Source organism: Carcharodon carcharias, chromosome 11 (genome assembly GCF_017639515.1).
Source record: "Carcharodon carcharias isolate sCarCar2 chromosome 11, sCarCar2.pri, whole genome shotgun sequence".
Classification (NCBI taxonomy): Eukaryota; Metazoa; Chordata; class Chondrichthyes; order Lamniformes; family Lamnidae; genus Carcharodon; species Carcharodon carcharias.
This window is the reverse complement of record NC_054477.1, coordinates 23,203,697-23,222,937: the sequence shown is the minus strand read 5'-3', so window position 1 is coordinate 23,222,937 and position 19,241 is coordinate 23,203,697. Positions and strand designations below refer to the sequence as shown.

Genomic DNA, 19,241 nt, shown 5'->3' with positions numbered 1-19,241 from the left:
CAGGATGTGAGTTTCGCTGGCTAGGCCAGCATTTATTGCCCATCCCTAGCTGCCCTTGAGAAGTTGGTGGTGAGCTGCCTTCTTGAACCGCTGCAGTCCATGTGGTGTAGGCACACCCATAGTGCTGTTAGGGAGTTTCAGGATTTTGACCCAGCGACAGTGAAGGAACAGCAATATATTTCCAAGTGAGGATGGTGTGTGGCTTGGAGGGGAACTTCCAGGTGATGGTGTTCCCACCTGTCTGCTGCCCTTGTCCTTTTAGATGGTAGTGGTCGTGGGTTTGGAAGGTGCTGTCTAAGGAGCCTTGGTGAGTTCCTGCAGTGCATCTTGTAGATGGTACACACTGCTGCCGCTGTTCGTCGTTGGTAGAGATAGTGAATACTTGTGGAAGGGGTGCCAATCAAGTGGGGCTGCTTTGTCCTGGATGGCATTGAGCTTCTTGAATGTTGTGGGAGCTGCACTCATCCAGGCAAATGGGAAGTATTCCATCACACTCCTGACTTGTGCCTTGTAGATGGTGGACAGGTTTTGGGGGGGTCAGGAGGTGAGTTACTCACTGCAGGATTCCCAGCCTCTGTTGATGTAAGATGCTATCCTCCGCTCTTCTCCGCCTCCACCAATATCTTCAGCTTGTCCCCACCGCCCCCATACCCTCAGCTACTCCGCAGCCCTCCACCCCCAATAAGAGCAATTTGCAAAATAGATGAATGTTGTTCCTACACTTTAACTGCAGCGGGGTTACAGATACTGCACAGGGGAATTTCATGTCCAAAAGATCACAGAATCTTAAAGACGCAGAAGGCGGCCATTCAGCCCATCGTGTCTGCAACAGCCCTCCGAATGAGCAAGAAGACCTAGTGCCATGGACCTGCCTTTCCTTCCCCCCACCCATTGTTCCTATTCAAATAATCATCCCCGACGCCTCGATTGAACCTGCCTCCGCCAGGCAGTGCATTCCAGACCCGAAGGGCCGTTTGTGTGAAAAAGTTTGTTTCTCACGTCACATTCGCTAAGTCAGTTGTTTTTTTTTAAAAAAACAAAAATGACAACAGTTTCAACACAGAAACCCCCTTCTCCTGCTGAATGCGAGACTTCGCGTGACTTGAGTTTCAGGATGAGTTTAAAACCGCACCATCCACGTCGGTCCGGGCTTAACACCCGCCCCCCTGACTTGCGTAGAGGGTGATAAAGTCACAGAGTGTGGGGTGTGTGGGGGTGAAGGAAGTCCGCAGTCCCAGCGACAGACAGACAGACTGCACTGACAGCCGCGGCAGGAAGAGGTCTGAAAACCCAGCGCTGATTCTCTCCCGTCACCGGTGAGCAGAGGATTTCTTTCCCCCTCGCCGTCTGGGCACAACAAAATGTTTTAGCTACAAACCCCGCTCCTGTTTCAGTGGCCCTTTTTTTACTCATGAGCTCTGCCTGTATGTTTTCTCCTCCCCCCCCCCCAACGCTGAATCCAGTTGCAGTTGCCGCACGCAGGATATATAACAGCGCCGGGGGTGGTGTGGTGTGTGTGGTGTAGTGGGGCGGGGCGGGTTGGAATTTCATGTCACCTCAGTCTCCGGGTTTTGACAGCAAGTTGTGTTTTGTAGCACTTTTTAAGGGCAGGAGGTCGCCCGTGCGCTTCACGGGAACGTTATGGAGCAGACTTTAACCTTCTGTCTGTGACATCTTTTGATGATCTGCTCCTATCACTGCTTGCTTGTCCCTACAACCACACCATCCTCCATCCCCCCACCTTCCACTTCTCTCCCCCCATCCACCTTAAACCAGCTTATATTTCACCCCTCTCCTTGGATTCACCCAGTTCTGTCGAAGGGTCATGAGGACTCGAAACGTCAACTCTTTTCTTCTCCGCCGACGCTGCCGGACGTGCTGAGTTTTTCCCAGGTAATTCTGTTTTTGTTTTGTTGACGCGGAACCGCTTAGCGAGGTCAGGGCAGATGATCAAAACTCGGTCGCAGGGGAGGGTTTAAAGGATGGGGAGAGTGGTTTGGTTGGGGGGTGTGGTGTGGGCTGGTGGATTCCAGAGCATGGGGGCCTAGGCAGGGCCATCAGTGGTGGAGCGATTAAAATCAGGCCAAGAGGCTATCGAATTGGAGGAGCCCATCTCAGAGGCTGGAGGAGATGACAGAGATAGGGGAGGGGAAAGGCCCCCAACAGGTTCCCCCCCCCCCCCACCCCCACCCAGAGAGCTTTGGAAACAAGGACCAGATGCCCCAAGAACTGGTCAAGCGCCGGTGCATTAGGGCTGCCAACCCTCCCGGAATGGCCGGGAGTCCACCGGAATTGCTGTCAATCTGCCGGTGGGTCTTAAAAAGCAAAGGGTCCACTTTTATGCCTCCTTGCAGCAGTGGCTAGGAAAACAAGAGCAAAGGAAATTGGTGACGTAAACATCAATCCGAGTTGATAGGATTGTTTCCCTCTGTTATCTTGGGAAAATCTCCTTCGGTGCTTAGCAAAGTTCAGCTCGGTACATGTGACCAAGATTCGAGGTGGCATGGTGACAGTGAGCGAGCTGACCCACAGAGGACAGACCCAGGCGAGCGAGCTGACCCAACAGGAGACAGACCCACATGAGTGAGCTGACCCACATGGAGACAGACCCAGGCGAGCGAGCTGACCAACAGGGGACAGACCCACACGAGCGAGCTGACACACATGGAGACAGACCCAGGTGAGCAAGCTGACCCACATGAGGACAGACCCAGGCCAGCGAGCTGACCCAACAGGGGACAGACCCAGGCGAGTGAGCTGACCCAACAGGGGACAGACCCACACGAGCGAGCTGACCCACAGGGGACAGACCCACATGAGCGAGCTGACCCACAGGGGGACAGACCCAGGCGAGCGAGCTGACCCACAGGGGGACAGACCCAGGCAAGCAAGCTGACCCACAGGGGGACAGACCCAGGCGAGTGAGCTGACCCAACAGGGGACAGACCCACACAAGCGAGCTGACCCAACAGGGGACAGACCCAGGCGAGTGAGCTGACCCACATGAGGACAGACCCAGGCGAGCGAGCTGACCCAACAGGGGACAGACCCACACGAGCGAGCTGACCCACAGGGGACAGACCCAGGCGAGCGAGCTGACCCACAGGGGGACAGACCCAGGCGAGCGAGCTGACCCACAGGGGGACAGACCCAGGTGAGCGAGCTGACCCACAGGGGGACAGACCCAGGTGAGCGAGCTGACCCACAGGGGGACAGACCCAGGCGAGCGAGCTGACCCACAGGGGGACAGACCCAGGCGAGCGAGCTGACCCACAGGGGGACAGACCCCGGCGAGCGAGCTGACCCACAGGGGGACAGACCCCGGCGAGCGAGCTGATCCACAGGGGGACAGACCCCGGCGAGCGAGCTGACCCACAGGGGGGCAGACCCCGGCGAGCGAGCTGACCCACAGGGGGACAGACCCAGGCGAGCGAGCTGACCCACAGGGGGACAGACCCAGGCGAGCGAGCTGACCCACAGGGGGACAGACCCAGGCGAGCGAGCTGACCCACAGGGGACAGACCCAGGCCGGGCCGATAGGGCAGAAGCACAGTTTTGAGCCGCTGTTGCAGCTGTGGACTCAGGTTCGTGTGCGGAACATTTGCTGTGTTCTGCAAGAGGGGTTAGGGTGGAACACCTGGCTCTGGGGGTCTGTGCCGTAATTATTGCTGCGAGGTTAAAGCAGTTATAAATGTCGACATTTCGAACACATTTCAGTTAGAGTAGATTTGTCGGAAGTGAGACAGACAGACAGAGCTTTCTGTATCTATGCTGAGATCTTCTGCCAGTTAAAGGCACCGGTTAAATTATTCACATCGCTGAATTGGGAGGGCAGTCCGAGGACTTTTATAAGGTTTAGCATCACATCGGATGCAGTTGTTGCCAAATTTGAAGTGTCACTTCACAGGGCAGCAGAGTGGCAGGAGCTGCACATGATGAGTCTCTGGGCACTATCAATATATTCCAGTTAATTAGTTGATTGACGTATATAAGACCCTGAATGATCTTGACAAGGTGGAAGTGGAAAGGATGTTTCCTCTTGCGGGTGAATCCAGCACTAAGGGGCGCTAATTTAAAATTAGGGGTTGCCTCTTTAGGACAGAGATGAGGAGAGATTTTTTCTCTGAGGGTTGTGCAACTTTGGAACTCCCTGCCTCAAAAGGCAGTGGAAGCGGGGTCACTGAATATTTTAAAGCAGACGTAGATAGATTCTTGTTAGGCAAGGGAATCAAAAGTTATCGAGGGTAGATGGGAAAGTGGAATTCAAAACACACAGATCAGCCATGATCTTATTTAGACCATAAGACATAGGAGCAGAAATTAGGCCATTCAGCCCATCGAGTCTGCTCCGCCATTCAACCATGGCTGATAAGTTTCTCAACCCCATTCTCCCGCCTTCTCTCCAATTGAATGGCAGAGCAGGCCTGACGGGCTTCTGCTCCTATTTCATATGTTCATAAGTGGCCTCTAGCCAGGGAGAAAGGTTTTACACTGTCAGCCAAAATGGATGATCAGCTAGTTCAGTGGGAATGGGGTTTAAAGAACAGAACGAGCACATACAGGGAGATAGAGAGCTAGGGAAAGACAGGGGTTCAGGGCAAGACTGGGGGAACCTTTACATTTTTGGGGAAGAGGAAAGGAAATTTTAGGACTCGCAGAACCACAGCGCAGAAGAGGCCCTTTGGCCCATCGAGTCTGCACCGACACGTGAGAAACACCTGACCTACCTACCTAATGCCACTTACCAGCACTTGGCCCATAGCCTTAAAAGTTATGACGTGCCAAGTGCTCATCCGGGTACTTTTTAAAGGATGTGAGGCAACCCGCCTCCACCACCCTCCCAGGCAGCGCATTCCAGACCGTCACCACTCTCTCGGTAAAAAGGGTTTTCCTCACATCCCCCCTAAACCTCCTGCCCCTCACCTTGAACTTATGTCCCCTCATGACTGACCCTTCAACTAAGGGGAACAGCTGCTTCCTATCCACCCTGTCCATGCCCCTCATAATCTTGTACACCTCGATCAGGTCGTCCCTCAGTCTTCTCTGCTCCAATGAAAACAACCCAAGTCTATCCAACCTCTCTTCATAACTTAAATGTTTCATCCCAGGCAACATCCTGGTGAATCTCCTCTGCACCCCCTCCAGTGCAATCACATCCTCCCTATAATGTGGCAACCAGAACTGCACACTCCAACAGGAAACTTTTCTTCCCACGTTGATCAGCATGTGTACACTTCTGGATAGAGTACTGGAGGCAAAAAACCCTGGAAACATTTAAGAAACAATTAGCCACTGCATTGCGGGAGCTTTAGAATCCCTCTGCATGGATGAGTAAAAAAGGGCAGAATGACCTTTCACGCCAGCAATAATCTTGAGGTTAGCTTTGAATTCTCAAGCTAATGCTTTCTATTAGTGCTGCACTGGATCTTAGAGGAAGGAGGAAGGAAAGTAAAACTGGAAGGATTAGTTTACCGCGGTAACCTGCTTCTCTTTCTTGCTGGTGTTCTGCTTTTTTTGCCTCAATTACCGCAGAGGTTGGAGCCCACAGCCCCAGGTGACGATTGCAGGAACAACTTAGCATGTGCAGACTGAGCCTGCGTGCAGTTATTTAGAAGTTCTGATTAAGAATTTTGCTTTCTGACACTAGAATTTCCTGAAGTGTTGGAGAAAATCTGTTCAGGACAACAACGTGAAACCCACTTATACTGATGGACTGACTGCAAACTCATCCTGCAGATGGAGAAACTGGAAACTCCTGATGTGACAGGTATCTCTCGGGGCTCAGTCACCAGTACAATATAATTTTGGGATGTTAAAATGAGCTGTTCCCTCATTTTCCCCGAAGTTGTCCATTTATCTTCAGAATGTGCATGAAGTTAGGACTGTCTTCCTTGGGGAAAAGAGGGCTGAGAGGAGATTTGATAGAGGTGTTCAAAATCTTGAGTGTTCTGGAGAGAGTAGATAGGGAGAAACTGTTCCCACTTATGGAAAGGATTGAGAACGAGAGGACACAGATTGAAAGTATTTGGCAAAAGAAGTAAAAGCGATATGAGAAAAATCTTTCTCACGCTGCGAGTGGTTAGGGTCTGGAATGCACTGCCTGAGAGTGTGACGGAGGCAGGTTCAATTGAAGCATTCAAAAGGGAATTAGACTGTTATCTGAAAAGGAAGAATGTACAGGGTTACAGTGAGAAGCCGGGAGAATGACACTAATGGAATTTGGAGAGCCGGTGCAGACATGCTGGGCTGAGTGGCCTCCTGTGCTGTAACAGTTCTGTGATTCTGTGATGTTGTAATCTGCACTAATCTTCATCCTTTATATAAAGATAACAGTCTAGATTATAACTACACCTATCCACCCCCACCCCAAAAAACACCCATTTCTTTCCCATTAAGATTCAAAGTTCAGAATTTTGGCTTTGGACAAGGCTTCTGCAAAACACAATGGGCCGAAATGCCTCCTATGTGCTGTACTGTTCTATGTACCATGTTCTGAGAAGACACTCGGGCCATATTAACGTACCAAAGTCACGACCCAGGGAGCCCAGGAAAACAACAGATATGACCATACTCATGGTTACCTTTCCTACATATGCAGCTAGCTCAGTGTCTCCTCTCAGCTACGTGCAGTATCTTGGGATAATTAATGCTTCCAAAGTACTATATAAATTATTGTCATTAGATAGGGTGACCAGATTTTCAAAAGTCGAAACTGGGACACATTGTCCAGCTCCCGATAATATTGAGTTTTGCATTAAGGGGATATGAAAGTCTGCGTGATTGTGTCCCACTCCTGTGTAGCGCTAAGCTGTTTCTCCCCGGCCCCCCTCATTGGGCACTTTTACCTGGAGCTGCAACACCTGCCGCACATCCTCCCCTGTCCTCAAGCTCATGGTTACTAAGAGACGTTGTCAACGCCACATGCGGGAGAGAGGCCACATCCCGAGAGCTGGATCTGGCATTGCGACTTAAGGCTAACAAAAAAATGTTGGGGAGGACCGAGCAGTGGCTTATCTGGCAGCTGAACCGAGGTAGGAGCTATTGGCTCTTTTAGCACGGCTTGTGGGCCAGGAGGAGCTGGAGTGCTCCCACCAGGCCCCTCAGTGAAGCATTTAACCCCTCTCGGCCTTCCTCCCTCTAGCCCCGATCTCCAGCCTCCCTCCCTCTAGGGTTCCCAATCATGGGCCTCCTCCCTGCAGTTTTCCTTCCGGTCCATTTGGTTGTCTGTCAGGTGGAGGCAGCACTACAAGATGCGCATTTGACTCTGCTACTATGACCAGCAGGGCCTCCACACCCAGCACCTTGCTAGGTTCTTATGCCAATTTTGGCCTCACATGTAGGTTTCCTGCCTTCCCATTTCAGGGTCTGGTTTCTGTACGTAAAGAATTGGTACTTCCTACTAATGGTACACAAAAGGCCTACCAATAACAACAATTTTCATAGTATCTTGAAGGCATTAAATATCCCAAGGTACTTCACATAGCCGACAGGAAGCACTGAGCCGTCAAAGTAGGAAAGGTGGCAAAAAGTATGGTCATATGTTACCCTGGGATTTCTTGCTTATGTTTCACCAAATTATGCTGATGCGTCGGCAAACATGCATGGAAATTCTAAACCCTGTAAGACATTTAGAGCATAAAGACTGAGAGCGTTTGGTAAAAATCAGGACCATTATAAGCACATTCATGTACACCCAGTTTTTTACTCAATGTTCAGAGCAGAGTTTTGGGGAAGAAACCCAGAATAACTGGTTTTAAATTATTTTCTTCTCTATTTTTGCTTCCCTACAGCAAGCCTGGTTGACAGACCGCCTGTTGGCGAGGAAGGCCTATGGCAGATGGGCGCAGCGGAGGAGCAGTTTGGTCTGGGAGTGGGGAGAAGAGATTGTAGGGGTTGTGGGGGCAGGCTACCCAAATGATAACGTGTGATGACTTGATTTGCATAATTTTGCTGTTGAAATCATTATGACCTCATTACATTACACCTTATGTTTTCAGGTACTGTTTGACTCATTGCAGGTGGGAAAACCAAATGAAAACACTCACTGGACAATGCATTACACCCAGCAAAATGAACAAGTAGATAACTTGCCCCAAGGTACCTGCCAAAGCTGCTTCTTTAAGATGTGCTGAAGTATATAATTATTGGAACTGGGTGGTGCTCTAGTTTTCAGGGTATACAGGGACCTTTCAATTCTTCGTGAATTTGGGTTCAAATCCAATTTGTCCCGTTTTTGGATTTTAACATCATGCTCAAACTAAATTTGCAGAGTCAGGCCATTCTTAATGACTGTTGGCCCATGGCAAAGAAAAGCCACTGTCCCCGGTTTGGTTCTCAACCTCATTCAGAGGCCACAGCACATGTGGGAAATGGACAGGTCAGTGTGTGTAATGGGTGTGATTGGCACACTGTTCAGCAGGGCAGTGGGAAACTTTGCTTTGCGTCCAAGCATGCTTGGAGTTTCTGGCATTGGATGCTGGAAATTAGAATGGCTCTATTTCTCTTCACCAGCTTCCCGCACAAGTTTCCTCTCACCTTGGCGAGAGCAAAGGTTTCTCACAGTATCGAATGAAGTTGGCATAAATGTCCAAGAACATATGTAATGGTGAAAAATAAAACCACTGTCTCTCCTGCACCATCTGCTGGGGATGTCCGAGTGTGGTTCATTCTGTCTCGTTGTCCCATTCTCCTGGTCAGGCAGAGGAGACTCCTGATTCGGCACCTGGCACCCCTCCAGATGGCACGGTTGAGTTTGCGAACTGCTGGGTTAGGGAATGTAACCCATGTGATCCGACACAGTGAGTCACCTGATTTTGGAACAGAACTGATGCTGCGCTCTCAAGGAGGTAAGAAAGCCATGTAAAACTGATCATTCCTTTGCAACTTTTTGTAGTAAATGGCAGATTCGGGGAGGAAGCCGCAGATATTATTTTCAAGTCTTCTTCAGAATCAGTTTGCCCATTGGATGTCAGACTTACCAGAAAAATTATGGGATGAGTCGCTCTGCAATCTGGCGATCCCAGGTAACTACGGGTCACTTCGCCCATTGTTGTCTTTTATAGTCGACGGGCGTGTGAGAGAGGTAAGGCATTAAGGAGTAAAGTTAAATCAATGCTTTTTTGTTTTATTGGGCATTGGAAGAAGAAAATGGAGTGTTTCATATCGCTTTGTCAGTGTTGTATTTACACCTGTTAACAGAAGTAGGGTGTCAGTGGTTTGTGTTGTGAGAGAAGATGGTGAAGTGAGGGAATGTGTATAAAGATGGAGGATACCCTTTTCCTTAACTTCTTTTCCTCTTCCTATCAGATATTGATGCTTGTGGATTCAATGCTTGCTGAGTGATACCAGTTGTGCTGAATTGAACATTTTTCCGTTTCAGGCTCCCAGTCTTGAGGATCAAACATATCCATGTTGTAATAGTTTCCTCTGCTCATTACACCCTAATAGTTGTCACTTAGACCAATTCCCTTATCCCAACGGCAGACTTGTAACCCACAATAAAAATTGGGTAAAGTTTATTCCTGCAATTAGGAATAATAATTTCTATTATTATTTTTACAGTTTATTTCCATATTGTTTTACCCCCACCTTTTAGCCTATTTCAATCCCCTCCCCCCACCCCACCCCCACTAGGGCCATCTGTTACTTGCTCATCCTGCTTTTTACCCTTAATGTCACCATCAGCACATCCTTTAGCTAAAATCACCACCATCAACACCCCTTTGTCCTTTTGTTTATGACACCTTTGGCAATCTCTCCTTTGCCTCCACCTATCACTGGCCCTCTATCCAGCTCCATCTGTCCAACCCCCCATAAACAGCTTATATTTCACCACATTTCTATTTCTCTTTAGTTCTGATGAAGAGTCATACGGACTCGAAATATTGACTCTGTCTTCCTCTCCACGGATGCTATCAGACCTGCTAAGTTTCACAAATTAGCAGATTTATTAAATTCAGTTTCACAAATGTTCATTTGGGGCTTGTATTCACAACCTTTAGGGTCACGTGTCCAGTGCCATAACCATTAAACTACTAAGTGTATTTATGCTAATGCCTTTGCTAAGTGTACTCATAGAATGATATGACACAGTAGGCCATTCAGCCCATCATGTCTTTGGTGGAGCTATCCAATCAACCCAACTCCCCAGCTCTTTTTCCTTTATTCTGCAAATCTTTCTTCTCCTTGAGTATTTATCCAATTTTCATACTCTCTAGCACTCATTCAGAAAACTCTATTGTATAATTCTCAGCTGTTTTTTCTGGAAGCTCCTGCAGTATGTACAAAGACATATCAGCACAAACAGTGAGTCCAGCCTATGGGCTGTTCAATTCCCATTTTAGTAATGGAACACATAAAATAGGCTGACAGTCCAGTGGAGCACTGCATTGCCAAGGGGGCATCTATTGGATGCAATGCTCAATGAAGGGCCCATCTGCCTGCTTGGACAGACTAAAAAGATCGTGTAACAATATTCGAAAAACTAGTAGGGATTTGCTTTTAAAGGAGGAAGTGAGAGAGGTAGCATGTTAAAGTAGTTTGGGCTGAGAGTTACAAAGAGTTTGGGGTGCTGAAGGATGCTTTAGGGGAAGCTGTGACTGGGACACGCAGCTGTAGGAGAACCATTCAGATAGGGTGTAGTGTGTAACATAGGCAAATGTTATCCATTGATTTGTGTTGTCCTATATAAGGTGTAAATATTGTTGGCAGGATTATGATTGATGTGAATGTACAAAGTTTTGACAGAATTATTTCTGCTTCCCTCTAGGAAGCCATGACTCAATGACTTACTGCTTAGATTTAAACTCTCCGATCAAACCTTCGGATAAGGTTTTAAACTATTTGGATCGTGTAATTCCCTGTATCACTCGACCAGAGATATATAAATGGTGTAGGACACAGGTAAGTTGTACCTTTTGTAAACTACTTTATCAGTCCTCTTTACATCCCTATTGTCAGAATTAAGCATTCCAGGGTCGGCTATTGCCTGGTTTGATGCAGAGTAAAGATTCCTTTTACTCTGCCCAGTAATGTGCCTTAGCTGCAATCTCTGACAAGTATCACTTTTGACAAGAACCTTTTTTCCATTTCCAACACATCCCGTCCTGTGGCCTCAGTCAAAATGAGTTTTGTTTCAAATTGGGGACAATTTTATGCCCAGTAGGAACTGGATCAAGATCATCTCGACTTATTTCATGTTAGGCTTCATCCCATCCATCTGGACTGGATTCCAGTGCAATTTCTGAAGCTGTTTGGCCAGCGTCTCTCTAACTCACTGCACAACTTTAAAATCACAGTTGTTTATACAAATCAGTCCCATTTTACGCAGCCCATGCAGACAGAGTAGCTAAGTGAATGACTAATTCTGGCATGCCACATGTTGCCATTTACATTCTTAATGCAACATATCATTATTACTGGTCCATTTCCAGTGTCATTGCACATGGGAGACTAGTTCTGAAGGTGGAGTTATAGGGTGAGGATAATTGGAGCAAAGTGTGCTGACATAATTTATCATTCTAATAAATCTCCTCAGCAGCCTCTCCAAGGCCTTGTCATCCTTCCTAAAGAGTGGCATCCAGAAGTAGACACAATACTCTAGCTGAGGTCTTAGCTCTGATTTATTAAGGTCACCTGAATTCCAAGTTGTTACATTTGAAGCATAAGCAAACCTGTATTGTTTATATTGTATCCAAATAAAAGTAAGTTTCTGTTTGTGCTTTTTCAATTAGCAGAAGGCACCATAGTGCATAAAAGCAGGGATGTGCTGCTGAGGCTTTATAAGACTCTGGTCAGACCACATTTAGAATATTGTGAGCAATTTTGGGCCCGTATCTCAGGAAAGATGTGCTGGCCCTGGAGAGGGTCCAGCGGAGGTTCATGAGAATGATCCCAGAAATGAAAGGCTTAACATATGAGGAATGTTTGAGGAATCTGGGTCTATGCTCGATGGAGTTTAGAAGGATGAGGTGGGATCTGATTGCAACATACAGAATACTGAAAGGCCTGGATAGAGTGGACGTGGGGAAGGTGTTTCCATTAGTAGGAGAGACTAGGACCCGAGGGCACAGCCTCAGAGTAAGGGGAAGACCTTTTAGAACAGAGATGAGGAGAAACTTCTTTAGCCAGAGAGTGGTGAATCTATGGAATTCATTGCCACAGAAGGCTGTGGAGGCCAGGTCATTGTGTGTATTTAAGACCGAGAAAGATAGGTTCTTGATTGGTAAGGGGATCAAAGGTTACGTGGAGAAGGTGGGAGAATGGGGTTGAGAAACTTATCAGCCATGATTGACTGGCGGAGCAGACTCGATGGGCCGAATGACCTAATTTCTGCTCCTATCTCTTATGGTCTTATAGTGGATAGTCTGCTGTGGTGTCTTTGTGTGTGTGTGAGTACGGTTCTCATGTTCGTGATATTCTCTCTGAGCTCTTCTGTTTGTGTTTGTCTTTTGTCATCCCAACTGGATCCTGTTATCTGTAGGTTTGTCTGTCTTGATTACTTGCTTTGCCTTTCTCCCTATTCGATAAGGTAATAGATGTGGGTAGTGGTCGGCAGGGTGAGTTATAGAGAGGTCATGAGCTGTAGGAACAGGGACCTATCCCAAGTTGCTGACTGCTTTTGATGTGAGGAGTGGCTTATTAGCAAAATGGATCTGCGTGAAATGGACTGTTTTTCAATTGCATTACTTTATGCCTGTCCACCTGACCCATCATTTTATTTTAACTCAAGGGATGTGGGCATCACTGGCAAGACCAACATTTATTGCCCATCCCTAATTACCCTTGAGGAGGTGGTGGTGAGCAGCCTTTTTGAACCACTCTGCAGTCCACCTGGTGTAGGTACACCCACAATGCTGCTAGGACCCAGCGTCAATGAAGGACCAGTGATGTTGTTCAAGTCAGGAAGGTGTGTGACTTGGAGGGGAACCTGCAGGTGACGGTGTTCCCATGCATCTGCTGCCCTTGTCTTTCTAGGTGGTAGAGGTCGCAGGTTTGGTGAGTTCTGTTGAAAGTCTCATCACTCATCCTCTCACCCATTTCCATCACTTCTTCATCTCCCCAACCCTTGTATTCCTGTTTCTCTTCTCCCTAATGACACACAGGTGGTGGCACAGTGGTATACACTCAGGAGGGAGTTGCCCTGAGAGTCCTCAACATCGACTCTGGAACCCATGAAGTCTCATGGCATCAGGTCAAACATGGGCAAGGAAATCTGCTGATTACCAAGTACTGCACCCCCTCAGCTGATGAATCAGTACAGCTCCATGTGGAGGAAGCACTGAGTGTAGCAAGAGCACATAGTGTAATCTGGGTGGGGATTTCAATGTCTATCACCAAGAGTGGATCAGTAGCACCAGCACAGACTGAGCTGGCCAAGTTCTAAAGGACATAGCTGCTAGACTGGGTCTGTGGCAGGTGGTGAGGGAGGGAAAAACATACTTGACCTCATCCTCACCAACCTGCTTACCACAGATGACATTATCGGTTGGAGTGACCACCGCACAGAGTTCTGGACACAAAATCCCACCTTCACATTGAGGATACCTTCCATCGTGTTGTGTGGCACTACCACTGTGCTAAATGGGATAGATTTCAAACAGATCTAGCAGCTCAAGACTGGGCATCCATGAGTCACTGTGGGCCATCAGCAGCAACAGCAGAAGTATACTCAACCACAATCTGTAACCTCATGGCCCAGCATATTCCCCACACTACCATTACCACCAAGCCAGGAGATCAACCCTGGTTCAATGAAAATTGCAGGAGGGCATGCCAGGAGCAGCAGCAGGCATACCTAAAAATGCAGGGTCAACCTACTGAAGCTACAACACAGGGCTACTTGCGTGTCAAACAATGTAAGCAGCAAATGATAGACAGAGCTAAGTGATTCCACAACCAACGGATCAGATCTAAGTTCTGCAGTCCTGCCACATCCAGTTGCGAATGGTGGTGGACAATTAAACAACTGACTGGAGGAGGCAGCTCCACAAATATCCCCACCCTCAATGATGGCGGAGCCCAACATAAAGGACTGCAAAAAATAAGACTGAAGGATTCGCAACGATCTTTAGTCAGAAGTGCTGAGTGGATGATCCTTCTTGGCCTCCCCTGGAGGTCCCCAACATCACATATGCCAGTCACCAGCCAATTTGATCCACTCCATGTGATATCAAGAAACGGCTGAAGGACACTGCAAAAGGCTATGAGCCCTGACAATATTCTGGCAATAGAACTGAAGACCTGTGCTCCAGAACTTGTCGTGCCCCAAGCTAAACTGTTCCAGTACAGCTACAACAATGACATCTACCCAGCAGTGTGGAAAATTGCCCAGGTATATCCTGTACACAAAAAACAGGACAAATCCAACCCAGCCAATTACTGCCCCATCAGTCATCAGCCATCACTCTCAATCATCAAAGTGTTGGAAGGTGTCATCAACAGTTCTATCAAGCAGCAATTGCTTAGCAATAACTTGCTCACTGATGCTCAGTTTGGGTTCTGCCAGGGCCACACAGCTTCTGACCTCATTACAGTTTTGGTTCAAACATGGACAAAAGAGTTGAACTCCTGAGGTGTGGTGAGAGTGACTGTCCTTGACATCAAGGCAACATTTGGCTGAGTGTGGCATCAAGGAGCCCTAGCTAAACTGGAGTTAATTGGAATTGGGGAAAACTCTCCACTGGTTGGAGTCAAACCTAGGACAAATGAAGATGGTTGTGGTTGTTGGAGGTTTATCATTTCAGTTCCAGGACATTGCTGCAGGAGTTCCTCAGGATAATGTCCTTGACCCAACCATCTTCAGTTGCTTCATCAATGACCTTCCTTCCATCATAAGGTCAGAAGTAGGGATGTTCGCTGATGATTGCACAATGTTCAGCACCATTCATGGCTCCTCAGATACTAAACGCAGCAAGACTTGGACAATATCCAGGCTTGGGTTAACAAGTGGCAAGTAACATTCCCACCACACAAATGTCAAGCAATGACCGTCTCCAACAACAGAGAATCTAATGATTGGCCTTTGACATTCAACGGCATTAACGTCACTGAATCCCCACTATCAACATCCTGGGGATTACTATTGACCAGAAACTAAACTTAACTAGCCATATAAATACTGTGGCTACAAGAGCAGGTAAGAGGCTAGGAATCCTGCGGCGAGTAACTCACCTCCTGACTCCCCAAAGCTTGTCCACCATCTACAAGGCACAAATCAGGAGTGTGATGAAATGCACTCCACTGGCCTCGATGAGTACAGCTCCAACAACACTCAAGAAGCTTGATATTATCCAGGACAAAGCAGCCTGCTTGATTGGCACCCCTTCCACAAACATTCCCTCCCTCCACCACCGACGCACAGTAGCAGCAGTGTGTACCATCTACATGCAGCACTGCAGATGCTTAGACAGCAACTTCCAAACACACAACTGCTACCATCTAGAAGGACAAGGGCAACTGACACCACCTGGAAATTCCCCTCCAAGCCACACCATCCAGACTTGGAAATATATCGCTGTTCCTTCACTGTTGCTGGGTAAAAATCATGAAACTCCCTCCCTAACAGCACTATGGGCGCACCTACACCATATGGACTGCAGCAGTTCAAGAAGGCAACTCACCACCACCTTCTCAAGGGCAATTATGGATGGGCAATAAATGCTGGCCTAGCAAGCAATGCCTACATCCTGTAAACCAATAAAGAAAATTACTGCACCGATACATATGCAAGGCTTTAACTTCATGTAGCACAATGGCAAGGAGCTTATAACTAAAATCCTGTTCTTCATATTATAGGAATCCAGTATAACTGAACAGCTGGAAGCAGGTATACGGTTCTTCGACCTAAGGGTTGCTCATAAACCAAATGATACATCTGATCATTTATACTTCGTACACGGGATCTTTACAACTGTTACAGTCCTGGTGAGTCTGACTGAAAAAGAACTGAAATATCAGGAAATCTGATTTTATATATAAACATTTTTCTGGAGTATCTTCTGCCATTTTGCTGTCTGCATTCTTACTCAGTTATTTTTTATTGAGAAACCTAGGTCAAAGGTGCTGATAGTGCAGAACACCACCATGGTAATAATGAGTAGGAGGCTTATGTGATAAATCAGGGTTTTAGTTAAATATATTTTCCAAGCCTGACAATTGCTTTATTTGGTGCAATTCACATTTTGAAAATATGTGTTTTAAAGGAGGCTTTGAAGGAATTTCGACTCTGGCTGGAAACTCATCCTAAGGAAGTGGTCATATTAGCCTGCAGGTTCATTGATAAGATGAATGAGCAACAACATCATGAGTTAATTCAGGAAATGAAGGACTTATTTGGGTCCAAAGTATGTCCCAAAACCTCTGTTGTAAGTAATAATATTGGATTGGTGAACAACACATTTAATTGGCAAAACTATAATTAAAAAAAAAACTTGTGTACTAACTTTGTGAAAATCGACTTAAGAAAGTCTGGGGAAGGGAAATGGGGAGACATACGCTCTGACTGAAAACAAATGCTCAGTGCAATCCAGAGACAGACTTAAATTCTACTGTTTGGGGATCAGTTAGCAGCTGGGTTAATTAATGGATGCATCTTTCTGTTTACAGGAACTTGTTTCACTAAAAAGGCTTTGGGAGTTGGGCTACCAAGTCATCATCTCCTACGATGACAGTATTGCAAAGGAATATCCGGAACTTTGGCCTGGGATCCCTTATTGGTGGGCAGACACATATGATCCTAAATTGCTCGTTCATTATCTAGAAATGCAGAAACAGGCTGGACGACCAGGTACAGAAAATATGACCCTTTAGTAATGTCAAGGGTGTTCCAAATGTGACAACCTCATTGCGTGTTTATGAAGGCCCAGATGACTAGAAATGGTTTTCAAAATACAGGAGACGTTTGGTGTTTCAATTTCACCCAAAGCAGAAAGAGTGACTGATGTGGAGAAACCCACAGCCACCAAGCGGCTTTGCCTGCTCCATCAGCAACAAAAACTGTGAGGGCTGAGATTCTGACTATGCACTGCTGACAGGGAGTCTCGCCCACTTGTGGATCCGAATCTAGTACCTGAGAATCCTTGGCGCACTGCCCATGATTTCCCACCCATGGGTTATCCACTATAGGTAATTGAGGATGGTGGCGGTTGAATGCTACTCACGGTAAATCCATTCTTGGGTGCTATTTTGATTGCCTACTAATTAAAGGCAGAACCCAGGGAGATACTGAGGCATACAGGTCAGAAAGCATTTGAGTTTGATTCCCAGTGTGTGCTGATCTCAGAGACATTTTGAGTGCTACAATTGGATTCAGTGCTCCCAGCCTTAAATAGATGGGATATTGAGGGTTTCTATCCCTAATCACAATCCAATGCACCTAATAGAAAAGCTTTATTGGATGAAGGCATGATGCTCTGATACTCCGCCACAATGATTGATTACCCTATTGGTACTGTCTGGATGCACATCCTGTGGAAGCACTCCCTAGCAGCAGGCAACATTTTTAAGGGGGAAGGGGAAGACAAAAGTATGAGAAAAATTAGTTATAACAACTCACTCCTGAAATATTTTAGTCAAGTAGTGGCTTAAAAATAAAATACAGCACATGCTGAAAATCTGAAATAAAAGCAGAAAATGCTGGAAATACTCAACGCGTCAGGCAGCATTTCTGGAGAGAGAAAGAGTTTTAATGTTTCAGGCCTATGACCTTTCATTGGAACCAGAAAAGATTAGAGATGTAACAGGTTTCAACCAAGTACATAGGGAAAGGGGGTGGGGAGGAAAGAATAAAAGGGAATGTCTGTGATAGTGTGGAAGGCAGGAGAGATTAAATTAGAGAAAGGTTGGTTATGCAAGGCAAAAGAGAATCAGAGAAAATTATAAAAGGAAAATCATTATCAGCACCTGCTGAGTCCACAAAGGCTATAAAACGCTTAATTGGAAGATGGGGTGCTGTTCCTTCAACTTATGTAGAGCTTCATTGGAACAGTGTTGGAAGCCAAGGACAGAGAGGTCAGAGTGGGAGGAGATTTAAAGTGTCAAGCAACTAGAACATCAAAGTCAGGTCAATATGCTTTGGAATGCTTGTTCCAGAATGTCTTGTAATCGCTTCATAACAACATTTTGTTCAATATCATCTTACCCCAGTTTTATTTTCCCTTCCCAGATGGATTTTTTGTTGCTGGAATAAACCTGACTGAAGATTGGTGGTATGTCCTGACTCACCTCTCCAGCTCTTTGAAGAGACTGACTTTTCCAAATTACCCATATTTGAGTGACTGGATCAAGAAGCAGGTCCCAGGACCTGAAAAGCACTGTTTTAATATAATTGCTGGAGATTTCATAGGAGCTGGCTACCTGGTACCTGCTGTACTTAGTCTCAATAACAAATTGATTTAAAAAGAGTGAAATTGGCAGGTTTATAAAAAAAAAAATTGGAAGGCATATTTGATCACTTTGTGAGAAAGCTGATAAGAGGTCATCTTGGTTTAGTGCTGGAGCTGTCAACCCTAGTACCAGAATTTTACACGGAGATGTCCTCGCTGCCGCGTCTGCTTGGCCATGTTGCCCTGCAGCCAATCAATAGCTATCGGGTTTGAGGTAGGACTCAGAACTGCCAGCCAATCAACTGGGAATGGTGGCCACTACTGGGACTACAGGCAGTCCCCGAAGAGATGCCATGAACCAGGACTTATCTTCAAGGCTGGTGATTGAGGGGGTTGGGGGTGGAGGTGGGGGGCTGGGCTGGGCTTGGCTTGTCAGGGCAAGGGGGGAGGTGGAACAACCAGGTTTGGGGGGGGGGGGGGGGGGGGGGGGGGGGGGGAGGAGGAGAAGGGGAATTAGCTTCAGGGGGCGGCAGGAGAGACACAGGGTACTTGAACAGGAGGCAGCCCCCTACCTCCCAGCCCACCAGTAAGACCGACAGGACACTTGGCTCTGGCATCCACCTGCTTGGGTAAAATCCTAGCGGCTGTGAGAGGTGGCATTTAAGTGGCTACTAATCAGCCAAAGGCCTCAATTGTCCCACAGATGTGTGGGCTACTTGACACCTCCCCTGCTGCAGGTAAAACCCAGCAAAGGATGTACTCATTTAACAGAAAGGTTAAGAATAATTGCAGTATTCAACGACCAGTCATTATTTCTACTACTTGATCTGTAGTAATGTGCACAAGTTGAAAGAAGTATCTTTGTGATTGTTACATAATGCATTAATGCACAAGACTTTTTAAAAAATAAAACTCATG

At 46.9% G+C, this 19,241-nt stretch overlaps 1 protein-coding gene across 5 annotated transcripts; it reads left to right on the top strand.

The window, feature by feature from the left end:
- Nucleotides 1-1,173: 1,173 nt before the first annotated feature.
- LOC121284480 (PI-PLC X domain-containing protein 1-like) lies at nt 1,174-18,709 on the top strand. Of its 5 annotated transcripts, XM_041199994.1 has the most exons (10): nt 1,174-1,316; nt 5,648-5,767; nt 7,998-8,097; nt 8,698-8,798; nt 8,894-9,023; nt 10,769-10,902; nt 15,796-15,924; nt 16,203-16,364; nt 16,606-16,786; nt 18,164-18,709. In XM_041199994.1, exons 5-10 carry the CDS (start codon nt 8,897-8,899, stop codon nt 18,394-18,396), a joined length of 966 nt encoding a protein of 321 aa, XP_041055928.1. In that variant the 5' UTR covers nt 1,174-1,316; nt 5,648-5,767; nt 7,998-8,097; nt 8,698-8,798; nt 8,894-8,896; the 3' UTR covers nt 18,397-18,709. The 5 variants fall into 5 exon arrangements, with proteins under 5 accessions (XP_041055928.1, XP_041055926.1, XP_041055929.1 ...); XM_041199992.1 differs by lacking the exon at nt 8,698-8,798; XM_041199995.1 differs by lacking the exon at nt 8,894-9,023 and having other exon boundaries at nt 8,698-8,846.
- The last annotated feature ends 532 nt before the right edge of the window (nt 18,710-19,241 follow it).

Bases quoted from the DNA above. Each gene is read 5' to 3' on its own strand.
- LOC121284480 (XM_041199992.1), top strand. From the start codon at position 8,897: ATGGCAGATTCGGGGAGGAAGCCGCAGATATTATTTTCAAGTCTTCTT. The intron at 9,024-10,768 runs GTAACTACGGGT...GCTTCCCTCTAG, and splicing joins CTGCAATCTGGCGATCCCAG to GAAGCCATGACTCAATGACT. The intron at 16,365-16,605 runs GTAAGTAATAAT...TTCTGTTTACAG, and splicing joins TATGTCCCAAAACCTCTGTT to GAACTTGTTTCACTAAAAAG.